Source organism: Phyllostomus discolor, chromosome 1 (assembly GCF_004126475.2).
Source record: "Phyllostomus discolor isolate MPI-MPIP mPhyDis1 chromosome 1, mPhyDis1.pri.v3, whole genome shotgun sequence".
NCBI classification, from domain to species: Eukaryota; Metazoa; Chordata; class Mammalia; order Chiroptera; family Phyllostomidae; genus Phyllostomus; species Phyllostomus discolor.
In genome coordinates, this window is record NC_040903.2 from 193,862,082 (window position 1) to 193,888,228 (window position 26,147).

The 26,147-nt window shown below is 43.5% G+C and overlaps 1 protein-coding gene and 1 long non-coding RNA gene across 6 annotated transcripts in view; one reads left to right on the top strand and one right to left on the bottom strand.

Moving 5' to 3' along the window:
• Window positions 1–4,152: 4,152 nt before the first annotated feature.
• On the bottom strand, window positions 4,153–5,803 carry LOC118501637. Its single transcript, XR_004904276.1, has 2 exons — window positions 5,040–5,803; window positions 4,153–4,813 (listed from the first exon to the last, which is right to left on the bottom strand). It is a non-coding gene; the product is annotated as an uncharacterized LOC118501637 (long non-coding RNA).
• Window positions 5,804–14,573: 8,770 nt separating this feature from the next.
• The window catches only part of PCNX1 (pecanex 1), a 129,489-nt gene continuing 117,915 nt past the window's right edge, over window positions 14,574–26,147 (top strand). For 3 of the 5 annotated variants that reach the window (XM_028508014.2, XM_036011624.1, XM_036011619.1), the window contains exon 1: window positions 14,574–15,143. In XM_028508014.2, coding sequence (XP_028363815.1) covers window positions 14,991–15,143 — 153 coding nt within the window. In that variant the 5' untranslated portion in view covers window positions 14,574–14,990. The remainder of the gene's footprint in view (window positions 15,144–26,147) is intronic. The other 2 variants (XM_036011634.1, XM_028508016.2) reach the window with 1 other exon arrangement.

Here is a 26,147-nt window from a genome sequence, read left to right on the forward strand (position 1 = left end):
TAGGGCCTCAGCTGGGCTAACTCCCGAATCATAGAATCAGGCATGTGATTTCAAGAGGTTTAAGATGAGATTCCCGTCCTTAGGGTTCTCATAACCTATTTAGGAAGCAAAGGTCAGCACACCTGAGACAGAGAAAAACATGTCTCCATGTTCATGAACTGTGCTAGGTATAACTTGGGGGTGTTAAGAAAAAAATTCATATGCAAGAGGTCAAGGAAGTTTTCATGGAAGTGAGCTTTGGGGGATGGCTTGAATTTTTCTTAAGCAAAGAAGAACAGATTTTGGGTATTAGGAGTGGGAAATGTTCATGGGGGTGGAGAGAAGAGGATCAGATAGCCTGAGATATCTTCCTCATCCTGTTCCTCCCCAAGCAGGAATAGTTGAGCTTCTCATTCCTGCAGGGGAAGCCACTAGTAGAATGGCTGGTGAGCACTGAGAAGGTAGGGAATAAAGAAAGGAAGTGGAGTTTGCTTGATAAGAGAGCACGATCAGAAAGACTGTGGAGGTAGCTCCCAGCCTCTGCATCTGTGGCTGAGCCTGTTTCAGCATCCTTGCTAATTTAGTCTTGACTTGCACAAGTGCCAATTGCAAGCCTGCTGGGCATTTTCCTCTGTGCTTCCTGCCTCTGCTCCCCACCCATATCACTCCAACTCCTTGTTTCCTTTCCATTTGTTTAATGACTACTATTGAATCACATTTTCCTATTAATTTAAACCCCTGAGATCTGGAGTCTTAGTCAACATTTTCCCCACTTGGATGACATAATGGTACGCATTGTGTTCCAGCCTTTCTGGATCCCACTACTGACAGAATAGGTCACCTGTTTACCATCATCAAGATGAGTGTCACCAGCAGGATGACTACTCTAAATTGAGGGGTATGAGTCAACTCAGCATACTCATCTATCTTCGTGACTTTTACTGTAAAAAAAAAAGAGTTTTAACATGTTTCTGTAGCATTGGCAGTTGCCTTCTCAGCCTACTGCTGCTGAAGAAATTCCTAATGGTTAGTGTCAGGTCCCAGGATATTGGCCTATAATGCTGAGGAAGGAACTAGTGTCGGGGAATCTTGGCTCTCAGCTGCTCTTTTACTCTGCAGGAGCAGCAAGAAATAGGAGCTGAGCTAATCCTTTTCCTTGAGCAGTTGCTTAAGCAGACCTGACATTTGGGTTGGAAAAGTGTAGCAGCTCACACCAATTAGAGGAATTATTTTTTCACCTTAAGAAAATAACATAGGTACCACACTGCCGAGGAGGTTTTTCTGTGGGCTTGGAGCAGGAAAAAGCCAGACGCACACTACAGGGCTGTCTTATGGACATAGCGATCTGGGCAGGGTCCTGGTGGTGGTAGGAGGGAATGACAATGATTGACACCAGTTTAGCAATTTCTAGAAGGTTGTTTTAAATCTTCCTGAATCCTCTCAACTAGCCTGAGATAAAGGGGTGACTTTATTGTTATTTTAGTACCTACAGAGGAAGAAATAGGCTCACTTTCTTAAGCAACAGTCCATCAATTGCAATTTAGAAATGAATCCAGTCTGAGTCCCAATTTTGCATCCTTCACAATAAACCGGATGCTCTAAATCACTGCATGGTGTTCGGTTGTGAGATATGTCACAGAATAATGTCATTAACAAAAACATTAGATCTGATGGTGGTATATTTTAGAACCATAAATCAAAGGAGATGATATGTCTCTCGTTTTCTTGTATTCAAATGTGCTTTTAGAGCAAAGAGAATGGGTCAAATGGCAGCCAGCTAGTTGGGAAATCACACATATCAGATTCATCTATGCAATAGCAAAGAAAGACCATGCCTGGGGGAGACAATAAGGGTTGATGTGGTTATAAATTACTGTACTTGCTTTACATCCCTGCAAAGAACTGGGTTTCACCAAAGTTTGATTCCGGGTTCTGCTACAAGAGTGCTTTGCCTATGTGAATGTCATCTGTCTTGAATTTCTCCAAAAGACAAAAGTGGTGAATCACTGTGGCTCGTCATCAGCCTTCCCAACAGATCTGATGTGTAGGGCACAGTTCACTGCCTTTGAGCCACTGCTCTATGTCCAAGCTGCGTACTGAACCCTAGCCTACTAATCTAATGGACTTCTGCTTATAGGGAAAATGGGTATAACCAACTCCATTCTTATTTGTACATAATGTTAGAACTACAGTGCTCTTTCTATTAATGGTAGAATTATTACTATGTCTGAAATACAGGCTATAGGAAACTAGTATTATTACTATGTCTGTAATACAAGCTATAGAAAATGATAAATGCTATTATTATGCAAATATAATGTAAGCATTCTTAAAGTGCTTAGTAAACTTAGTAAACTTAGTGGGACTTAGTAGAAACACTTGAAATACATTGGGCAGCTATTTTTACACAAAATAGTGCTGTTGTGATTTTTGTCCCCCCAGGGAACACTTGGCAATGTCTGGAGACATTTCTTTTTTATTGTGGGGGACTGGTATGCCACTGCTATTAGCACCTGGAGATGCTGCTTTAAAAAAAGATTGTATTTTTTTTTTTGAGATAAGGGGGGGAGGGAGAGAGAGAGAGAAACATCAGTGTGTGAGAGACACATCAATAGGTTGCCTCTTACATGCCCCCAACTGGGAACCTAGCCCACAACCCAGGCATGTGCTCTGACTGGGAATCAAACCAGCGACCTTGTGGTTCGCAGACCAGTGCTCAACCTGCTGAGCCATACCAGCCAGGGCTACAGATGCTGCTGAGCATCTTACAATGCACAAGACAGCCCCTCACAACAAAGAATTGTTCACTCCCAAATGTCAACAGGGTTGAGGTTAAGGAACCCTGGTCTACACTGACACTACAATGATAAGCATGTTGGTAGAAATATGTATCTAATGCAGCTGATTCAATCATAGAAGAGGAGAAAATGTGTTTACTATCCCCCAGCCATCCCTCTGTCCTTCATCTTTTGGTAATCAGTTTTGCTCAAGTCCCCAATCCTCAGTGAAAAGTGACTCCTGGTATTTCCTGTAGGTTTCCAGGTGGCTTTTGTTTTAGGGGCGGGCTGTTGATACTATTTGCTTTTTTGCTGCTACTGCCAGCTCCAAACTGTTGCTTTCAGCTCAGGCATCTGCTACCCTGTGCCCAGGACCACTTGGCTCCAGGGTGGGTATCATTCCTCTTTCTCCCTCACTGCAGATCCTGGCCAAACACCTCTTATGTATGCTCGTGCTTATGATGGGCTGCAAATTATTGCAACTATTGCACTGTTGTTCAGGGTTATTTGTGAATTCCTTGTCTTACTCACTAGAAGAAATTTCTCACTAGCCATGATCTTGCTTTGGGTTTAGCTGTCCCACCCAATTGCCGGAGTTCCTCACCCCTTCACATCTCACCCCTGCTGCCCCTTACGCTGTCACCTGACTGGCCTGCTGAAAACCCACATATTCCTATTTCTTTCTTATATAAAACAACTTGGCCTTCTTTGATTCACTCTCTTCTTCCCCTGGCCTGAATAGAGTGAAAATGGGATTCCTCGAACAGGAACATCAAAGTTTCTATCTTAGACAAACAACAGTGATCACCAAACAACAATGACAATCCCACGTCCCCTGGGATATATCAAGACACTGTTCTGGAAGGCAAAATTCTAAGTTCTTGTTTTACATTGAATTTTTTTCTTCCCAACAGGCTGGGGAGCAACAAGAATGTGATGTAGCTGTTAAGAGCAGTGGGCACTGGAGTTAGACTGTCTAGGATGTGAATCTTAACTCTGCCATCTATTATCTGTGTGGCTTTGGGCAAGTGACTCAACCTCTCTGTTCCTTAGTTTTCTCACTGTTACAAGGGGGAAACTAGAGTATGTGCCTCACAGAGCTGTTGTGAGAAGCGTAAAAGGTAATGCATGGGAAGCACTTTGTAGTTCAGTGGCTGACACTTGGAAGCTCTTCAACAACTGGCGAGTGTTGAAGAGTGGGATATACAAGGAGGCTACCCAGGTAAGACAAAAAGCACACAATAGGCACCCTCCCATAGAGCGGGGTGTGTGTACTACACTATCGCCGTTCAGAGAAGACAAAGAGCCTCTGCGCTTAAAGGACAACCAGTCCCCTGGGAAAGACGGAGAAGCAAACAAATAACCATAATGCAATTTGACAGTGTGCCAGCAGAAGTCTGTTTGTTCTTGTCAAAGGATTTTTACTCAGCAGTGACCATGACACCCTTTTGCTGTGGGTAGACGTTAGTTTCTATCTTACTAGACAATCAACATTCTTACCAGACAAATGACATTCTCCTTGCAGCGAAAGAGAGCTGAGTAGAGTGTCCCTGGGTATCTGGATTTGGCCAGTCCAACCACTCAAATCCACAGCTTAAGGAACCAGTATCTGTCTTTGTTCTGTCTTTGCAGCTGAGCTCCCTTTTCCATGGGAAGCCTTGGAGGGGGCTTCATACCCCATGGTGGGCTGCCTCTTAGGATTCCGGGGGTGCGGCAGCCCCTCACAGTGCACACAGGAGCCAGAATGCTGCAGGATATTCATCATGCCATGTCTAAAAAGAGCCTAATAGAATAATTAGAACATTAAACATGGCAGTTTTAAGTGATTTAAATCACTTAAGCTATGTTTTATTGTTTTTAATTGCTTTTATTGTGAGTACCTGTCCTGAATATGCGCATTTCCAAATAGCAATGATGATGGAATGCAACAAACATTATTCCTTGTCTGATTTCAAGGTTTTTTACTTCATTATCTCCCCAGTTTCCGAAATAGATCATGGCCTGGGGTAAGTTCAGAAACTGTGAGTTATTGTTTTGCTAGTTAAAGCCAATGAAAACTTAGATTTTTAAAAAATGCATAATCCTTTTTTTAAAAAAGATTTTATTTATTTATTTTTAGAGAGGGAAGGGAGGGAGAAAGAGAGAGAGAGAAACATCAATGTGCGGTTGCTGGGGGTCATGGCCTGCAACCCAGGCATGTACCCTGGCTGGGAATTGAACCTGCGACACTTTGGTTCGCAGCCCGCGCTCAATCCACTGAGCTACGCCAGCCAGGGTGAAAACTTAGATTTTTAGTCATTTATGGAGAATATTGGCAATACCTTGAGTGTCGCAAAACAAGAAGGGGCATCCCCATGAAACAGCACAAAATTAAAGTCAATCAAATGGGAAAAAAAATCAAAGTTAAATTTATTTCTCACACCCAACCAGGATAAATTCCAAATAGATGTAATATTAAAACGTGTAAAATGCAACCGTTTTCTCTTTTAGAGGAAACTAAAAGAGGGTTAGTCACCTCAGAGAGGGGAAGGCATTTCCAGTTATGACATTAAACCCAGAACCATAAAAGAAAAGATGAACACATTCAATTTTATAATATTAAAATTTTTCGCATGGAAAAGACCATAAGCAAAGTTGAAAAACAAATGACAAACTGGGTGGAAATATACGCAGCTCTAGTACAGACCACAGACTAATTTCCCTTCACTTAGGAGCTCCTGCAAACCGGAAAGGAACAGGCCGGCGGAGCAATAGAGATATGGGCAAAGAATGTGGTCAGGCAAGGCCTAGAAGAAGAGATTCCAATGGCTCCCAGGCACACGAAAGCAGCTCAGCCCTGCTCACAATAGAAAACAATTCAAATTAAAATTACACTGAAACATTAATTTTTGATGATCAAATTAGCAAAGACCCAAAAGTCTCATAACAGGCTGTTGATGAGGGTGTTCTGCAACAGGCACATCCATACCCTGCCAGTGGGAGCACAGGCTGGTGCAACAGCTAGAAGGAGCAATCTGGCATTAAATCCTCTTTGAGAAATGTACGCTTTAGATCGGGGTGTCCAACTCAGTTTCACCGGGGGCCACATGAGACTCACAGTTGCCTTCAAAGGGCCGAATGTAATGTCAGCTCCTTAATGGTTAAGGAGTAGTTACATGTATACAGTCCTAAAATTATTTCGGGGCCTTGAAGGCAACTGTGAGGCTGAGGCGGCCCCCCAGTGAAAATGAGTTGGACACCCCTGCTTTAGATATTCCCCCAATACACATTATAAAATATATACAATATTATCCAGTACGGTGGTGTTTTTAGAGCAAAACAGTATTAGCCACCTACATGCCCACCCACAGGCAGTAAATAAATTGTGGCACACCCATACAGTGACAAAAAAGAATGATGACACTCTTTATGTACTGATATAATAATCACTGATATATATTGTCAAGTGAACAGTAAGGTGCATATCAGTGTGACAGCATGCTCTACTTGGTGTACAAAAAGAGAGTGTGTTTGCATATGTGTACAATTTGTTTGGCTGGGGCCAGCCGTGGAAAGAATGTTTCACTGTATACCCTTTTTTGGTTCTTTAAATATTGAACTGTATTCACCTATTAAAACTTTAAAAAATGTAATAAACGTATCCCTAGCTGGTATGGCTCAGTGGATTGAGTGTTGGCCTATGAACCAAAAAGTCACCAGTTCGATAACGATTCAGGGCACATGCCTGAGTTGTGGGCCAGGTCCCCACAACCTGGGGCATGTGAGAGGCAACTGGTCTGTGTTTCCCTCTCTTTCTCCCTTTCTTCTCCCCGCTCTCTCTAAAATCAAGCCAAACAAAAAATTTAAAAATGTAATAAAAATAAGTCAAAAGTATAAATAAATAAATTAATTTAATTAAATGGCCAAGTTTCTAAATTCATGCATGACTGTGTATTCAATCTGTTCTTCCTCTATATCTCTTAATATAACCCTGTTTTATTCAGGCATCTACCCCTCCCCACATAGCCCCTGTGTGTCAGTCTGCCTCTGGACTGCCCAGTCTAAGGGTAATTCCATTCCCCTGACCAATCCTTGTTTCAGGAACCCAGACCAGAATCACTGTGTGGCATTGACCTGACAGCAGGGGTTGACTCAAGAATAGGCACGCAACCAAAAATGTGCTAGAGGTTCCTAGGAAAGATGTTTCCTTGCTCTTAGGCGAACGTCACCCAAAGTAATGGCATCTCCATGTGAAACCAGTGACTGCTGCAGCCATTTTGCCCCCCATGAAGAAGGAAGGCCAAGGTCAAAGCCAACACCTAGAGGAGGCCATCTCAGGGCATTACAAAGAAATAGATCCAGAGCCACTAAATTTAACAGTCCCAGAAGCCTGCCCTGGTTCATGGCCTTGCAGTTATATGAAGCAATACTTTTCCTTATTGTTGATGTGCGTTTAAATGGAATTTTCTGTTACTTGAAGCCGTAGGCTAATGCCCATGTTGCACAGAGGAATATGTGTCCAAGAATCTAAGTGAAACACATGGGTAAGTCAGAAGGAAAAAATGCCTCCTGAAGTTTCTCAGACTAAGCAAACTGCCAAGGCACATGGCATGTGTTGACACAAAAACTTTCCAAATCAGGCTCTGAACTCTAATTAGAATATGGTACAGAAGTAGTTGGGGGGAAGGGCTGGAGACACTGAGAAGATATCAAACGTTTATAGTGGTCGTGATTGAGTAGGGGGCTTACTGGTTTCTTCTCTATATTTTCTCAGATTAAAAAAATGTGAATGTAATACTTTTATGATGAAAAACTAAATACCAGCCAAAAAGGCCACTTGGAAGCAGAACGGTACAGAGCCTTGGCCAAGCAAACCACCCATAAGTTAATGCCGGGTTTTCAAAATACAAGCCCAAAGGCTAAACAAATAAATGCTTAAAACAAAGCTCTTCATAAATTGGAGATCAGGAACTTTAAGAAATTCCCATTAAGCTAATACAAGTGAGGGATTTAAGACAAACAAAGAAAAGCCAAAAACCGACATTAGGTTACAGCTATAATATCTAATGCAGAGCTTATTTTTCTGTTCTTGAGACAGTGATTTTGACAAATACTTTTGAGGTGTCCTGTTTCTAATCAGCCCTCACATGAAGTTTGTTTTCATTTTCTGGTAACCCCCGCAAGCTGAGGGGCACTACAGGATTCAGGTTAGGAGGCTTCAGCATCTTCTGAACTCGGAAGTGCACGGTGGAGATTTTTTTCCCTTTATTAATCCACCTTTAAGGAGGAGAAGGAAGATGAGAACTCCATAAAGGAATCTTGAGTCTGGGATGATCAGGGACACAAGAGGAAACCAGGAAGTGGGAGCAGTAAGCCAGAAGCAAAAAGATGAAATAAGACAGGGACTGAAAAGTGCCGGTTGGACTTGGTGACTAGGAAGTCCCTGGTGACTGAGGCATGAGCAGTGATGCGAGTTAAGTTCAAGGAGCATCCTTGAACTCTTAAGAAACCTGGCTGTGAAGGAGAGGAGAAAGAGGGTGGAAGCTAGAGGAGACAGAAAGCTTAGGGGTTAGTGGGCCTGTTTACACGTGTAAGGAAAGTGCCAGGAGGGGAAAAAAAGAAAAGCCGCGGTGTCTGTGGGACCAAGGCTAATAAATTGAGTATGACTTAGAGACAGCCGGAGATGGGATCCAGAGAACAGGTAGAGTGATCTCTTTGGCAGAACAACACCTACTCCACGAGGAGAAGAAAAGGAAAGGAAAGGACAGATGGATGCACGTGTAGATAAATTTAGAAGTAGGAGCGCAGGAAGTTGAGAGCTGATAGTCTGATATCCTCTATTTACTCTGTGCTCCGGGAATGAGAGTGGTGTAGATGCCTGAGAACATTGGGGAGATTTTAAGTCATTAAGAGGGATGCTACACGTGCTGAGTGGGAGCCCAAGAACTGTCAGGAAGAATCCAAGCAGTAGCTGAGTTTAGAACCTGGAAGGTTAGCCTGTCTGCTGGGGGAAGAAAAAGATCCGCCTGGAGTTATGGTTTTGGCTGATGGCAGAGGTGAGAGGTGAGGGAGTGAAAAGGCACTAGCCACTAAATCACTAAATTGCAAAACCATGTGACCCGAATGAGAGAAGGACATGAGAAAAGTAGAATGACAGAGAGGTTTTACTTTACATCATGGTTGCCACTGATTTTTTGAGAGATTTTATCCTGAATATATATCACCCCACTAGACCAGTACAGAAAATATACTATTCGTCCATGATTAGAATATCGTTATGTGCATTAACAGCTGCTGAATCCCAGTGACCATAGGCAAAGCCAAACCAAAAATCAAAATCAAAACCAACCTAACCAAACTAATCAAACAAACAAAACTAGTAAGAACTACATTCCCATGTGCCGTCAAGGTTTCCATAAGGAAAGCTGTGAAAATCTCCAAGGGAAAGGCTTTTTATTAGGTCATTAGAATGCTCATTTTTTCCATGAGGAAAAAAGCTCTAGCAATACAGTGAGTCTGCGGCATTGAATTCCCTGGGATTCTTCAACTCTGCTTGGATTTCTTGACTTGGGGCTAGGACTGATTTAGAAAGTGACAGAGAACAAACTGACAGCTGTCAGAGTGGAAGGGGAGGGGGGACTGGGTGAAAAAGGTGAAAAGATTAAGCAAAACTAAAAACAAACAAAAAAACAAAACATAAAACACCTCCCAGGCAGACAACTGTATGGGCATTACCAGAGGGCAATGGGGGTGGGAGGAAGTAGGGGAGAGTAAAGGGGGATCGATGGTGACGGAAGGAGACTTGACTTGGGGTGGTGAACACACAGTACAATATACAGATGATGTATTATAGAATTGTACACCTGAAACCTATACAATTTTATTAACCAGTGTCACCCCACTACATTCAACAAAAATAAGTAAGTAAATAAATTAAAAAAGAAAGTAACAGACTATAGATCAAAACATGGGTTTATCTGATTCCAGGCACCATGATCTTTCCACTACCAAACACTCCTCCCTACTAAGGATGTTCCTGATGCTCCTTGCTGGAGGAGCCAGGCACCCATCCTCCTGAGGGGACAACTGCCTAATCCTGCTTAACTCCAGGTAGGCCCTTGGGATGACACTGGTAACAATTGGGGGAGCTCTTCTGAGAACCACCCAGCTGTATCAGTTGGCCTATGTAGATTTTGTGGGAATTATACGGTGCTGGCTGAAACAGACCAGCTCTTTAATACAGTCTAGCTAAACACACGAGATACCTAACTGACATAAGAGAACAGTTTAAAGTGAAAAGATGGGAAATAACGCGTCTATATATTGTTTCTAATTCAGGATCCCCCCAGTTTGGGGAGTTTTGCAATGTCCTATATAGTTCCTCTTTCCTTTTATCACCCCGCCTCAAAGTACTGTGAGTTCAAGAAAAGTGAATTGAGATAAAACAAATGACACAAAACCATACTGAGAATTACTGAATTAGTTAGTGTTGATTAAAGCATGTTGTAAAGTACTCACCATATGGAACTGAGATTTTTTAAAAAACAGAATGGATTGAATTGAGATTTCCAAGAAGGATGAGTTGCTTTTGTTTTAGTTATTCAGCTCCACATCCAGATATTGCTATTTTGTAATTATGTTACGTAAGATTTGGAAAGCCCCCCTCTCTCCCTCTGACGTTACTTTTCCTGATGTGATGTAAAGTAGTGCAGAGTGAATGACTAAAAAGAGAAGCTCAAAAGAATTTTAGGGCCTTTCCCTTCTCTTCCAAATCTCTTCACCTTTATTCTGTATTTTTCTCCTATCTTGAATTGATCTTGTAGGCTGGTGAAATGCTTTAGAATGTTGAAGAGTTACCAAATGAAAGCTAAAATGGATTAAAATCTTTCATTGAAAACTCACCACTTTCTGTATTGCTTTATTTTTTCCACTTACATTGACAGTCAGTTGATTTTCACAGCTTTCTGGTAGGCATTGTCCTACAGGCCAGAGTGCCTTGCCCTCAAGAAATGGACAGTTTTGTTGGGGGCTATCAAATAGTACACACTGCAGGGCTATAAATGGAACACGTGAGTGCTCCAGGCTATTTAAAAACTAGATGAATGTTCTTGGAGTAGTCATGGTGGATTTTAGAGGCAGTTGGAGGAGCAAGGTTTTCTAGATAAGGCAAATGGCATAGGAGCATAGAGGCAGGATGCAATATGCGGATGAGTTGGTAAATAAAACTGGATACACGGGAAGGCTGATATTCACCAGTAAAAAGGGAGGGCACGGTGAGGAGTAACCTGAGCTAAGTCAGGGAAAATGGTGAGTTAGGTTGTGGGGACTATGAATGCCTGGCTCAGAAGTATGCTTTTTGTACCACTGGCGACAGAAGAGAATTGAAACCTTTTGAGAAAAGAAGGGGCACAAGAAAAGTGGATTAGGGAGATTAATTTGTTGGTGGAATGTAGCCTGGTTTTGAAGTGAGATTGGAGGCAAGAGGAAGCTATTTGGTTTGAGTTGATGAGGGCATCCAGGAGGATGGTTGCTCTGGCAACGTGAAGGAAGGATTGAGCAGGGAAAAGACTGCAGCAAACCAAACAATGGGGGAGGGTATATGAGGTTTCAAGTCTGAGCAGGTTGGAAAATGTGGATTTCACTGAGAGAAATAAATAAGAAGGGTTTGTCTGGGGTGATACGGGGGAGACGTGGAAACCTGTTGCATTTAGGTTGTTGGCTGGACACGTGGACTATGATGTGTAAAGTACAGTAGACAACTTCTGCCATATAAACCGGCCAGAGGTACAGTTTGTATGCCTCTGCTCCAAGGTGGGTTTGGGGGGCAGTTATTAAAAGATTTTGTACACTCAGCTTTGTCCCTTTTAGGCAGGAGAGAGCATCTGCTGTCGGAGCATTCCCAGTCCTCAAGGGGCTTATAAACTGTCAGGGAGTATAATTTTAATAGAATTAGCTGCAAGATGAGCAAATGTCAGGTGGTGGTTTGGAAGTGTGTCATGGCTGCTAATTTTGACATGCTAAGTGTAACATTATTAATGGCTTGTATGCATGGCCAAGAGGGCTAACACTTAGCAAATTAGATTCCAAAACTTTTGTCCTGCTCTTATAATTTATGAGTATGATAGAGTATGTTACTTTGGGCAAAACATTTAACCCCTCTGTGCTTCGACTTCCTGTTTATAAAATAGGAAGCTTGTAGTGCCAGCATTCATAAACATTTTGAAAGCTACAGATAAAAAGCACTGTAGGATTCTCTCTCCTCCCACCTCCACTCCAACTACTGACTCAGTCTCTCCGAAAGGTCATCCATTTCACTGAATCCTTTCAATTGCTAACTCCTAAGTCAGTTAATTAGCATTTTTCTAAAATGCTTTCACCACTCCTGAGCTGAAAAATATAGTCTGTGACTGCCTGTTTGACCTTCTGGGCCTGCCCATCTCACTGACCCCTTTTTATTCAGTGGCTGGTGCCACATGATTCCCAACTCAAGTTCTTGGATCAATTCCAGCTATACTGGAGGGGAGTTAGAGTTCTATATTAACACTCTGGGACCTCCACATAAGGCAACCACCATCAATGTGAAATTTGGTCCCAGTTTTAGGCATTAAGCTCTTGCTTTGTTTCTAACTCTCACTCTGCCTACCAGGTCTGGCCTTTGGACACTTGTCTTACTGCCCTGAGCCCAAGTCCTTGCCCCCCAGACTTGCCCAGTACATCATCTCAGGGAGCTGCATTCTATTTGTTTTCATCATTTCCACATTGGAAGAGAAATCCAGGCCTGGAATCCAGCACTGAGGCTGGGGCCCTGCTATAGGCAACTCATTTTCTTACTGCCTGCCATGATTTCCCAATTTTTGTCTGTTCCTGGATTTCCCAAGATTGTGTTCCAGCTGCCAGCTTACAACACTCATTCTCTGCGTTGAACCAGCCTGATGCTGGCTGCCGTCCTGGCTGCTGCCTGTTCCACACCCTCTAGATACTGTCTTTTGGCTGCAAGTTCGTCCCACCAGGGGGGTCTGCGTCCAATTCCATGGATGTATCTCACTCCAGTCCACCTCACTCCTTTTACAGTTAATCCTTCTATATTAAACTACAGCAGATATTTACTGGTGTGGAAACTGATGTGGTACTGGAATTTTATCCTTGTTTACATCTTTCTTTGTGTTGGAAAGCTTGGGATCAGTTCCAAAATCTGCTCAGAGAGCTTTCCTGTCTCCTTGGAAGAAACAAATGAACACTTGACAATACCTTGTATCCATGACCAAGCCTCAAGGCAACTATTTTCATTGTAAAACTTGTATTATTTAACCTCAACTTTGCTTTTAAACATACTAATATATTTAAAAGTTAATTTTGGCCAATAGTTGTTCACAATAGTTGTCTCTCAATTTCAAGGTATCTTATTGGAACTTGTTGGTAGTTCTATAGTGGCAGTTTCAAACTTCAAGGCACATCAGAATCTTCCAGAGGGCTTGTTAAAATAGATTGCTGGGTCGGAAGACCAGAGTTTCCCTGGAGTAGTACCTGAGCATTTGCATCTATAACAAGCTCTCAGGTGATGTTGATACAGCTGGTTCTGGGACTGCTTTGAGAACACCTGGTCATACATTTAAGCCGGCCACAGGTAAGCAGAAGCTGCTGAGCAGTTATTCATCAGTTCAAACTCTTAGTTGAATGGTTAAGGTAGACAGTACTGAGAAGCAGACTTCCCAAGTTCAGTTCATGCTGTTAGGATGACTGCTGGTGTCAGAGGTCTTCACAACAACCTATTACTTACAGAATGTGGACAATCAGTGTCTTTGAGCTTTGGTTTTCTCATCCATAAAATAAGGGTAGCTTCTGTGCTGCCCTCACTGGAGTGTTGTGAAGGCAAATGAAATGGGTGTGAAAATGTTTGAACTGTAAAGTGGAATGGCACTAGGAGGTACTGCAATGGTTTTTCAATACGCTTAAAATGTCACCAGCTTCTTTTGGCTCTCTTTCTTTCCTCATTAATTACAGCAACTTTAATCCAGGAATATAAAAGGGTACTTTTATTGCTATTGCTATCAAAACTCAAACTTCAAACGCTACAAAAATTTCATTCAATGAGATCAGACGTGCCTTATAAACATTATACAAAGCCAAGAATGAGTCTCCGTTTTTACAGCTATTAAAAAGTACAAGATCCTATTGTGACTTGTGGTGCAATCACAGTTAATGTTTCATCCCTGTTTAGATTGGCCCATTAATAACAATGGTTACAAGTTACAGCCCATTAAACAATAAAATCACTGCGCACGTGATAAACCTGTCCACTCCACACTTTTACATCTCTGGTAACTTCTATTAATTTATCTCTTTACGGAAGTGGTAAGTCCTCCCAACACTGGACAAAGCTGTTTTTCTCACCCTAGGACTCCCAGGCCACTCCAACCACCAACACAGTTCCTATTCAAACTGGGTGCATTTGTGACTTTTCAACAGTGTCATCGCTGTACCTAATTCTTCCAGGCCTTCAGTGAATATCTGTGTTAGCCTCATTGTTCTTAGGACTTTATTAAATATCATAAAACGTCAGCCAGGGTGCTGACAAGGTTCTGAAGACAAGGTTTCGGAGACTCAAAGTCCAGATTCAGGGACTGATCAATGAACTTGCCAGATTTGCTGCCAGGAGAGGAATGGGGTTTCCTAGAGCCCTGCGGCGCGTCACCCGCAGCCCAGCCCCACGCCTTCCGGGCCCGCGTCGGCGCGCGCTTCTCCCGGGCGCCGGTAGGAGGCGCCCGCAGCGACCCCAGCGCCGCGCGCACCCGCGCTGAGCGGGAGGGGGGGTGGGAGGGGGGAGAGGAGAGAAGAGGAGGAGCTGAAGGGGGCGCGGCTTGCTGCCCGTCCCTCCCGGGCGCAGGCCCTTCTCTGCCCGGCCCGGGGCTGGCGGCCGGCGGGGGGTCGCGGCGGCAGCGGCGGCGACGCTGGCGGGCCGCGCGTGGCGGGGCTTGGCTCCGGCTCTGGGTGTCAGGGGACAAGATGGCGGCGGCGCTCCGGAGGCCGGTCTCCTCCTCTTCTTCGCTCTCCTCCGCCCCACCGCTCGCCGCCTCCTCCTCCTCGCTCGCTGCCTCCTCCTCCCGCTGCAGCAGCCCTAGCGACCGCCGAGGCGCCGGCCCGCTGTCCCGGAGCTCCGGAGGAGGATAGACGGGGCAGCCGCGGGCTCCGGTGACCGAGGCAGAGCTGGGGCCGGGGCGGGGGCGGCGGCGGCGGCGGCGGCGGCGCCGGGGAGGGATGGGGTCGCAGACGCTGCAGATCCTCCGGCAGGGGGTGTGGGCCGCGCTCAGCGGGGGCTGGTACTACGACCCGCACCAGGCCACCTTCGTGAACGCGCTGCACCTCTACCTGTGGCTCTTTCTGCTCGGCCTGCCCTTCACCCTCTACATGGTGAGTGTGGGGGCGGGGAGGAGGTGGCTCCTTCCCCTTTCTGGCTGGCTGGGGAGCGCCAGCTTTCCAGAATACGGCGGGCAGTCGCGCCTCCCTGGCCCGGGGCCGTGGTTGCGCCCTCTTTCCCTTCCCGGGGCTGCACCCCACCCTCCGTCCCTCGGAGCCCGCAGCCCCACTCGCTGTCATGCTTCCCTCCCCCACCCACACTCTCCGCTGTGGTTTCTTTAGGGTTTCCTCTATCTCAGAGATGATACTAGAAACGAAACAGCAGCAGCCCCCACCTCCCGCCCCCGTGCGCCCAACCGGTGAACTGGGAACTGGTAGCTTTCTAGGCCCCTTCGTGGAAGGGTGGGGTGGGGGGGATCCCGCACCCCTAGCCTCTCCAGCTTTTCTACCGGCGTGGGCAAACCCTAGTGGGGCTCCCCGCCCTCAGCGTTTTGTGCTAGGCGCTGAGCCTGCCTCGCCGGAGGGGACGCCGCATTCCACCCCGCCACGCGCGCCCGTTCGCGCTCCCTTCCTCGGGCACCCCGGGGCACTCCCATCACCCCGGGCGGCTCTGCGCCTCCTCTCCCGGGAGAGCCCTCGCTCCACCTGGCCCTGATCCGCACGCGGAGCCCTCGGAGCGAGGAGGACTGCGCGCCGGTGTGTTGGGAACGTACTGCCGGTCGCCGACTTTTAACTCGCTAAGAGCTGGTGGTTGAAAACCTGCCTCTTAACCTTCTTGCCTCTGAAAATCATTGTGTTTTTTTTTTTTTTTTTTTTTTTTTTGCTTACCACGGGCTCTTTTCGGTTCGGCTCCGTGGTCGGTGGCTGTTGTGTTGTTTTCCAGCCAGCTCTGGGGGTAGGGCGCGGGGGCGATACGGGGAATCTGGCTGGCATTTCGGCAGATTTGTTTGGGTTGGTTCAAGGCCTTTCACTGATTGGCAGAAGGCAAGTACTGCCTGTTGCTGAGTTCAGTATGATCAGCTTCTCCGAATGATCTAGGTTTTCAAGCTATATTTTCACTAAAAGTTGTAAGCGCATTTTTTTTTTAACACTTAAGGTTAGGGTGGGGCATTAGGGGAAATAATGTGGAGGAGGAATGGTACTTCAGCTTGAATTAAAATTTTTCACATAACGGGAGGGGAGGAAAAGATGGTAACTTTATTTTAGGAGAGTTGCTTTGAATATATTTTGGCTAACTTTGTGGTTCTTCATGGAGCTAAACGAGGGTGCTAGGTTAGAAAATCTGACACTTCGACTGTAAGAAGTGCCGAAGGTCAGGACACCCAACTTTTCCTTAAGGGAAGCTTATTTTTACTAATTGGCAAGAAAAGCACTTGCTTGGGGGAAGATGTGCTGAATCTCACATTTCTCAAGCAGATTTTAATTTTTCATTGAAATTGTTTTGAAGGGACTTATTGCTTGAGGCAAAGAGACCATTTCAAAAATGCTGATGACTGATGGCTCATTTTTTTAGGGGACTTGTACAGTCTTGTCCCATTCTGAAAATTTATCACGAAGTATAATAATTTTCAATTAATTCTGGCCTAGGGAGTCCTCTTTGTGCTTCTGTACCTTCCAGGAATATGACATCATTAATGTACAGGTTAATTACTTTGGGTGTAAGAATGCTCAGGCTGTCACAGAGCTTTCTTTCGTAGGGGATTTCTGTTATATCCAGGAGGACTGTGAACTTAAAACTGAAACAGGTCTTTGAGATGTAAGGATTAGGTGCTGTGTCCCAGTGTAAGGTTTCCATGTTAGCATGTGAACTGTGCTGGTGGCTAAGTCTTTGGGTGTTTAACAAATATTACTAAAGAAAACTGAGAGCAAGTAGAAAGCAATACACTGAGTTTAATGCTTCATTTGGGGAGTTTATTCAGTTAAATTTAATTCACAAGTAGTATCTGAGTGTCTACCATGTACTGGTCAGTTTGCTGGGTTCTGGGAAAATAAAACTGTTTCTCTGACTTGTCTCAGTTAATGGGAATTCTTATTCAATCTTAAAAGCTCTCCTTGATTATTCTTCTCTCGTCACATCCAGTTTATCAACACATCTTGTGAATTCTGCCTTCAAAACCTAACTAGATTCCAGCAAATCGTCATCACTTCCTGGGTTCAAGCCACTGCTATCTCTTCTAGGTTATTTCAATGTTCTAATCAGGCTCACTGCTTCCATTCTTTATTCTCTATTCTCCATACAGAAGTCTGAGTGATTCTTTAAACTTTTCTGCTTGCAGAGCCTGCCCTCCCTTGGGTCTGTCACTCCCCGCTCTCCATATACATTTACCTTCTTAAAATTTATTCCACACAACTGTTCCTGCCTCATGGCCTTTGCACATGCTCTTTGCCCTCTGTCTGGATGACTCCTTTCCTCCAGGTGTGTGTGACGTGCTCCACGTATTTCAGCTTTCACTTATACGTGAGGCTTTCCCTAATAACCTATGTAAAATACCAACTTCCCAGCTCCTACAATACTTCCTAGCCCCCACCCTTCTTTGTTTGATGGCACTTACCACTAATTGGTATACATTTATTTACTTCATGTCTCTCTTGTCTCATTAGATTATAAGCTCTAAGAGGGCAGAGACTAATGTGTTAAAAAAACGCGCTTTCAACTCTTGGTGAAAATAGAGCTTAAAAACTTAGATCATTTGGAGAAGCTGATTGTACCAGATTCAGCAACAGGCAGGAAAAGGCCGAGAACCAACCCAAACAAATCTGCTGAAAGTTCACCGAGTTATTGTCAGGACCAGAGTCAGTGCCAAGCACAGAGTCAGTGCTCAGATATTAAATAAAGGATTGGAAATGAACAAGACATAGCTGTTGCCATCAAGGAACCTAAAGTCTAGCTTGGGGACAGTGAACAGTTATAAGCATTAGGGTCACAGCTATAAGCGTGACCCTGAGCTTATAGTCAGGGGATGATCTTAGTTTCGGGGCAGCCAGCAAAGAGGATTTGTTAACATTTTAGGAAGCATACTGGTACTTCACTATTAAGGTGGGGAGTTTGAAATACACACTTGAAAGAAAATCCATGATTTCATGTTAAAATCTCAGACAGTTATAGATTATTACTCTTTGCTCTTCCAGTAATAATTATAGGTGATGACAACTACTTATTATGTTCTTTATCCCAAACTGTCACGAGCATATGTTTGTGATACAGTCTTTCTTATAAGTCAGCTGGGCAACCGCTCGGCTAGCTGTCTGCTCAGCGGCCTGGCACCAAGGAATAGACAAGAGTCGCACACAGTAACTGTGCTGTTCACTCAGCTGTTATTGAATGCAGTTCACTCACAATAGAACATCAACATACATGAATATCCTACTCACACAGCAATTAATGGGGGATAACGAACCCGAACCCCAGAGTCTCAGTCTTGCAGGTTCAGGAGACAGCATGGTGGGCAAGGGAGTTGTCAGCGTTTTGCAAGGAAGGACTTCCGGAGCCAGGTGGGCAGCAGGGCAGGTGTGGTCCTCAGTCCAGCAGGGCAGAACCTCTGGTGGCCGATGCCACGGGAAATGAGCGTGGCGTGGAGCAGCACTCTGGTGTGTGGAGCTCGGCTGTCTCATCAGTGGTCTGGATCCTGCCTCAGTTATACCTTGAAAGTGGTGAGCGCCACCCCTCTGCGTCTTTTTGATAAATGTCTTGGCACCCCTGCTGCCAAGTGGGGAATTTGCTCAGGAGCCTATGGGTGGTTCATGGCTGTGCTTGACACCCCTGCTGGCAAGCGTGGAATTTCCCCTGGAACCTGTCTGTGCATGGTCTCACTCTGCAGACATGGCTGCTCTGACCACGTGGGCAGATGTGTCTCCTTGCCAGATGTGTTTGTTCTGCTTAGGTAATTTTCCTCTTGAACCAGAGTGTCATGGCTGACTGACAGCCATTTTAGTTGACATAAGTGACTCCACTTTATTTTATGTACTAGTTGCTATCGTAGTCGGACCAATGCTACTTTATTGGCCCTGTTCTCCACACAAACCCTGTGTCCTCACTTTACTGATGAAGATACCTGAGGTTCAGCCATCAGTGACTTGTTTTGTGGCTTGAGGCAGATGTGAGCTGGGATTTGATTTACATAGAACTCTCAAAGCCGTCTTACTGGCAGCTTTTTCTTAGATTTAGAGTCTGTAGAGGTCGTACGTTGAGTTAGGAAGATTCTTAGGACTTTTGTTGTTTTTGGTTTGCAGGCCGGCGCTCAGTCCATTGAGCCACACTAGCCAGGGTGGGCTTTTGTTTTTGGTATCCGTTTGTTTTGGTAAATGTAGTCAGTGCTTTTCTGGTTTTGTTTAAGTTAAAATTTTTTTATTGAGCAAATTTCACGTAAAATATTGTATAAATTGAAGGTGTACAACTTTTATTTTTATACTCACCTGAGGACATGCTTATTTATTATAGAGAGAGGAGGAATGGAAGGAGAAAGAGAAGGAGAGAAATACCAATCAGTTGCCTCTTGTATGTGCAAGTATGTTGCCTTTTGTATGTTCAGTCCCCTGACTGGGGACTGAACTTGCAAACTACGCATATGCCTAGGAATCGAACTGGGAGTTGAACTCGTGACCTTTCAGTTTACAGGATGATGCTCCAACCAACTGAGCCACACTGGTCAGGGCCCAACTTGTTTTTTGTAATACTTCTATACATTGTAATGTGATTGCTGTTATAGTGAGGTATATCACATTACATAACAATAGTATAATATTTTATACGTATACACACCAGTTCTCTTTGTTTTATTTACTACTGGTTGCAAGTTTGTACCCTTTAAAAAAATGGGTTTGACTGTTTTAGATTCCATATATTAAGTGATTGTGTTACAGAACAAATGGTGGGGTGTATGATATACTATTACCAAAAGGACTCCCCCTTTTTCCTCAGGGGTTCCCCACCATACTAGGTTCACTTTGCCCACTGCCAGAGGAAAGGCGTCTCAATGCCAGAGATTGGTGAAAAGGAATTTATTTAAAAGTTATACAGACTTAGAGTAATGACTTAACGTCTTTGTTAAAATATTAACGTCCTTTAGAATACCCACAAATGCACACAGTCCTTCCTTCTCCCTCTGCGCATTCTGGGGTACCGCATCTCAGGAAAAGAAGTAGAAGTCCTTGATTCAGGCTCCCGGCACCATCAGCTGTGTCTCTGCCACAATCTCCAGTTAATCCAAAACCATGCGGCCTCTTCTCATGGCCCATCAGTAAGAGTCCTTTCACCCCTTTTCTTCCCAGCAAAGTCTCTCCTGCTTCCTAAGCAGCATGGCAAAAAGGAGCACCCCAAAGCCATGTGGTCCTAACTTTAGCCCAAGCCAAGGGGTCCCATCCTACTCCACTAAAGCCTCATGGTGCTCTCTCTTGGCATGGCTGCTGTGCCTGGGTTTAAATCCCAGCCAGTCTTCCTCTGCAGCCCCATTTCTGACTCTTCCTACAATCAGTTACACCTGCCAGCATTCCTGTATTCTTCCAGCTTTACTGGGCTGCCATAGTGAGTCTGGGCAGGTGTGGCCCCATGGCATGGAGCCAGTCATCTCCATGCTCTCATGCAGGTGCTGTAACCAGGGGGAGTTGCCTTCCAGTTATGTCTTGGATGGAAGTCACTTCCATCCCCGACTCAAAGCATGGCCACAGCTATTTAACATATCCATGAAACCGGTTAAAGGTTATAGATATTTTAAATGACCGTGCCAGAGGTTAGCTGCAAAGCTGTTGCTATACAAAACAGCTCTGAATGTGTCCCATCCCTCAGCTCAGACTGGTGGGGGTGAGGACATCGTATATATATTTTTCTAATATTTCCTGGACACCTTGAGTTCTGGACCCCATTACAAATCCCTATTTGGGGCCCCTCTCTTGGCTGCACCCTGTTACAATCATACAGTACTTGTATTTGTCTGACTTACCTTGCTTAGCACAATAAGGTCTTAGGGCTTTCTGTATGGGATTCAAACACTCGCTGTTATTAGCTTTTATGGATACTTTAAAGGTAGAATTTATAGTTTCTGCAGTTATAATACTTTTAAGTTGTGAAAGTCAACAAGTTTTTTCTTCTTGCTGTCACTGTTTTGTTTCCCTTAAGACATTCACTCCATTTTATCTTGTTATGATTAATTTTGCACATGACATGTCACAGATGGTGAGCTTTGTGGGTGTGAGCTTCGTGGCATTTCTGTGTGCCGGAAAGCAGACTGGGATTGGTGTTATCTTGATTTGCGTGTCTTGGGTCTGCTATTGAATGTGTGTCCTTCGGGCAAGACTCTCCACTTTTCTGAACCTTGATTTACTCGTTTGTGAGAAATTATGTGGGCATTGTGTAAGAAAATACTTACGAAATAGAAGAAATCATTCACCTTCTGAGTGGCCTTCGGTGAAAGTCCTTTGAAGAATGGCTTATTGAAATAGCGTTTCCTCTATAACGTTCTATGACTTCAGGAGATTAGATAAGAAGTAAAACCCTTGTCTTAACATATTGCTTCACGTATTGTTTTCTTCTATAAAGAGTTATACCCCAGGTGATGAACTATAACACTGAAATCTCTTTGGTATATCTCAGACTCCAGCTGACATCAGAATCACTTGAACATGTTTGAAACGTGCACTTGTGCACGTCCGTTCTGATGCAGAAGATGTGGAGTGTTGCCCATTAATTTGTGTTTTATAAACATCCAGGTCAGTTTAAAGAACTTGATCAATATGTCCACAATTCCCAGCCCCTGACTTAAATCCAGTGGCCTACTCAGCGTCTTCTCTTGATTGTCTTACAGGCATCTCAGACCTCCTTCCGCTTTCTCAGCTACACTAACTTTTTGTCTGCATTGCTACCTTAGCTTCTGTTCTTCCTACAACTCTTTCTCCACAAAGCAAAAGACAGTCTGTTTGTGTCACCCCCTCGCTCCCCATTAATATCATTCAATGATATTTTAGAATCGTTTGCATATAGAATAGAGTGTAGTATCTTTACTACAACCCCCACCCCCCAAAGCCAGTTCTGCCTTTGTCTGCGGTTTGTGCAGTTTTCTCCCCGCGCTATAGTGCGCTATAGTCGCACTGGCGCCCTTTCTGTTACTTCAACCCACTGAGCTCGTTCCTCCCGTTCCTCCCGTCTGGTCTCCGCACGTGCTACCTTCTGAAGAGATACCTACTCTTCCGTTTTGCTCCTTGCAGGGCCGGCTGCTGCTTGGTCTTGTATCTGTATTGTCAACACACTACAACCTTTTTATTCAAATATGTATATGCCAACTCAGAAATTACAGAAAAGTAGAAAGAGGAAAATAAAAACCACCTGCAGTCCCATTCACTCAGGCTGTTGAACAGTGTAGCAATCAAAATGTATTTTGAGCTTATAAATAAATATATATTATACTCTTTCCTTACAAAAATGGGCTCATAAAACTTGTGCTGTTCTGAAGCCTCCTATTTCACGTGACTGATGATTGTGAATGTTTCCATGTGGGAAAAAAAAGGTGCAGTTTTAATAGCTCTCTAGGAGACCACAGTAGGGGTGTGTCTAATCATTTGGTTATTGGTTATGTAGGTTGTAGTTTTTAGCTATTTAGAAAACACTCAGTGGATTCAGTGCAGGCTGGGACCAAAGTGTCCCAGGTTCGATTCCCAGTCCAGGGTACATGCCTGGGTTACAGGCCATAACCCCCAGGACCGCACAGTGATGTTTCTCTCCCTCCCTCCCTCCCTCCCTCCCTCCCTCCCTCTCTCTCTCTCTCTCTCTCTCTCTCTCTCTCTCTCTCTCTCTCTCTCCCCCTCCCCCCCCTCCCTCCCTTCCCTCTCTAAAAATAAATAAATAAAATCTTAAAAAAAAACCCACTTGGGTAAATATTCTTGGAATCTAATTCTTTGTACCAGTCTTTTGTATAAATTCCTAGAAGTAAACTTGTTCGATTAAAGGATATGCATATTTTTATTTGATAAATAATTCATTTTACAAACATTGAGTAAATCTTTATAACAAGAAAGAATATGAATGAGAAACTCATAATATGAGGTCCCTGCGAAGGCAAACTAGGTGTGTGGCCCAGGAAGTGCAGGGAGTAAATGCTCATTGTCCGGAGGGAGGGAGAGAGGAAGGGAAGGATGAATGCTGATGGAGGAAGGGATAAGAATGTGGTGGTGAAAGTTGAGATAGATCTTTTCTGATTTATGTAATCTCCTTGAAGTTCAGAGTGAGTATTTTTTTTGTTGAGTGAAGGGGGAAGTAAGGAGGATACTCAAGGTTTGCAGTGGATTTCCAGTAGGTGAAATGTGATTCTTATTTTTGGAGAGTGGAAAGTGAACTGACTAGCAGGAGATGGGAGGTTGCCAGGCAGTATTGAGGGTGCCTTTGAGGTTGGAGAACAAGAGTTCAGAGTGTTGAAGGAAATGTTAAGGAGAGAAATTTGGGGTAAAACTTACTTGGAAGTTATCAGCATGATAGAGGACAATCCAAGTTACAGAGTAGATAAGATCTAGGGAAAAGTGTAATTCTTTAAAAAGAAAATGGTTCAGCAAAGGAGACAAGAAAGTAAGAGGAAGGTGAAGGAAGGAACCCATTACAGAAGCCAAGGCAGGAGAGTATTTTGAGGAGAAGAAAATTATCGATCCCTGGCTAGTATAGCTCAGTGGATTGAGTGCTGACCTGCAAACCAAAAGGTCACCGGTTCAGTTCTCTGTCAGGGCACAGGCCTGGGTTGTGGGCCATGTCCCCAGTTGGGGGCATGTGAGGGGCAACTGGTCTATGGTTCTCTCACACATGGGTGTTTCTCTCCCTCTCTGTCTTTCTTCCTCCTGTCCCCTCTCCCTAAACATAAGTCAATACAATCTTTTTTTTTTTTAATTTATTTTAATCATTGTTCAATTACAGTTTTCTCCCTTTTACTCCCATTCCAGCCCACTCACCCATCCCTCCCCACTTCCCTCCCATTACTACCCTCCCCCTAGTTTTTGTCCACGTGTCCTTTAAATTTGTTCCTGTAAACCCTTCCCATTCTCCCCTGAAATTCTCTCTTCTCTCTCCAATACAATCTTAATAAAAAAAGAAAATGGTTGAAAATGCCAAATTGCCCTCCTGAAAGGTAGTGCTAACTTAAATTTTTATCAACAGTATTAAGAGTACTTGTCTTCCCACCTTTACTGAACACTTTCCAAAACAGGGTGTTAGTTTTATAAATTTCTTATTCAGTGGAACGTTGAATAAAATCATTTTAGTAATAGTCTGTTTTTGATAACAGGCAGATAAAGTACCCTTAAAGTACTTTTTCTAATTCAGTCTTTTCTTAGTCTGAATTAAGGATGTTTATTGCACTAGCATATGTCATATGACTTTGATCTTTCCTATATTCTGTACTCAGATAATTTTCACAGCAGGCAACTGATAAACAAGCAGAAATGTTTCTTTGGGAGATTGATTGCATCTTTCTGTTATTTAATCTGAGTTAAATCAGTTGGTTTTCCTGTCTCTGTGTGTAGCTAGGGCAGGCAGAGCATTATTTTGTACCTAGGGCACCCAGGAATAGTAACACTAAAATAGTGTAGACCCGTGTGGAAAAGGGCAGATTATAACAGACATTCTGTGGATTTTACGCTGTTTTAGCATGTAGATGAATTTTACCGATTTCCAGTGAAATACGTAGTTAGTATTTCGATTCCTCTGGTTCCTCTGCCTGTCCCCCAAGGAGTTGATTAAATGCTTTCTTTGGTGGAATCGTAAAAACAGTTCAGACTTGCATTGTCTTCCTTTGTCTTTAGAATCTGAGGGGTTGGCTCTTTTATAACTTGCACTGCTGGTGCTAGTCTCTTTTGCTTTGTGTTATGATAAGAAGGAAAAGAAAACCTAAGGAAAAGCAAGCCATTTCCTTTTGAGGTTTTAAGGGGGGAAAAAAAGTCCTATTCTGTACTACTTTGTGCAAACCACGTAGTACCCTGAGTGCCAGCTGCCCTAAGAATAGGCAGGAAGATTAGTCACAAGTTTGAGAACCTTGAATCACGTATCTGGCCACTTACTTTTACTGTTCCTCCTCACTCGCTGAATGTTGTCTAGACATAACTAAACAGATTCATCCACCGCAGTTAATGTCTTTAAAACTTTATATTTTGAAGTAATTTTAGGTTTACAGAAAAGTTGCAAAGATAGAGTTCTTCTATACCCTTTGCCTGGCTTCCTCTGATATTAAAATCTCACATAACCATGGTACATTTATCAAAATTAAGAAATTAACATTGTATATAGTACTATTAGCAAACTATCGGGATTTCACTACTTTTTCCACTTAATGTTCCTTTTTTCCTTCAGGATCCAATTCGGGATAAAATATTGCATTTAGTGTCATCACTTTTAATATTGTTTTCTTACTCTTTTTCCTACCATGCCAAGATGTTATTCTTTAAAGGATTTTACAGTTTATAAAAATTTATCAAATTGCATCATAAGAAAAATTAGTAAAAGATTTTATGTTTGTGATAGATACATTTTAGATGGACAAAAGAGGAGAGTATTCAGAATGATTTTTAAATCATTCATTGACCATTAACATGTTAGGCTATTTAAAAATTGATATATTTTACATATGAATAATTATATTAAATGAAATAATTCTAAAAATGAAAAAGACTTTAGACCTCATTCACATAGAATGGACACCAGTGTCTTAGCTTTCTGTATAATGCTGCTTTTTCCTAATTTGTAAATTGGAGGCAATGAGACAATAACCGTATTACAAGGTAGAATATGACTAATTCCTTATGTGTCACGAAGTGCTCAGGAATCGGAAGGAACATCCAGTTATCTCCTAGACGGATTTATGTGGAGGACCTTCATGAGATTTGTTATTAGTCCTAAAGCAGCATTCCCCATAATCTTCCCACCAGGCAAATGCATCTTTGTTCTGGAGAAAAGATAGTTTATTAAAAGAATTTATGTTCTTGGGTGTAGTGGTTTGCTTTGCTGTCAGTATTATAGTATTATAATATATCTAACATGATAAGGCTTTCTTAGTGAATTATTTTTTAACTCTCAGAATATAATTTATGTTTATA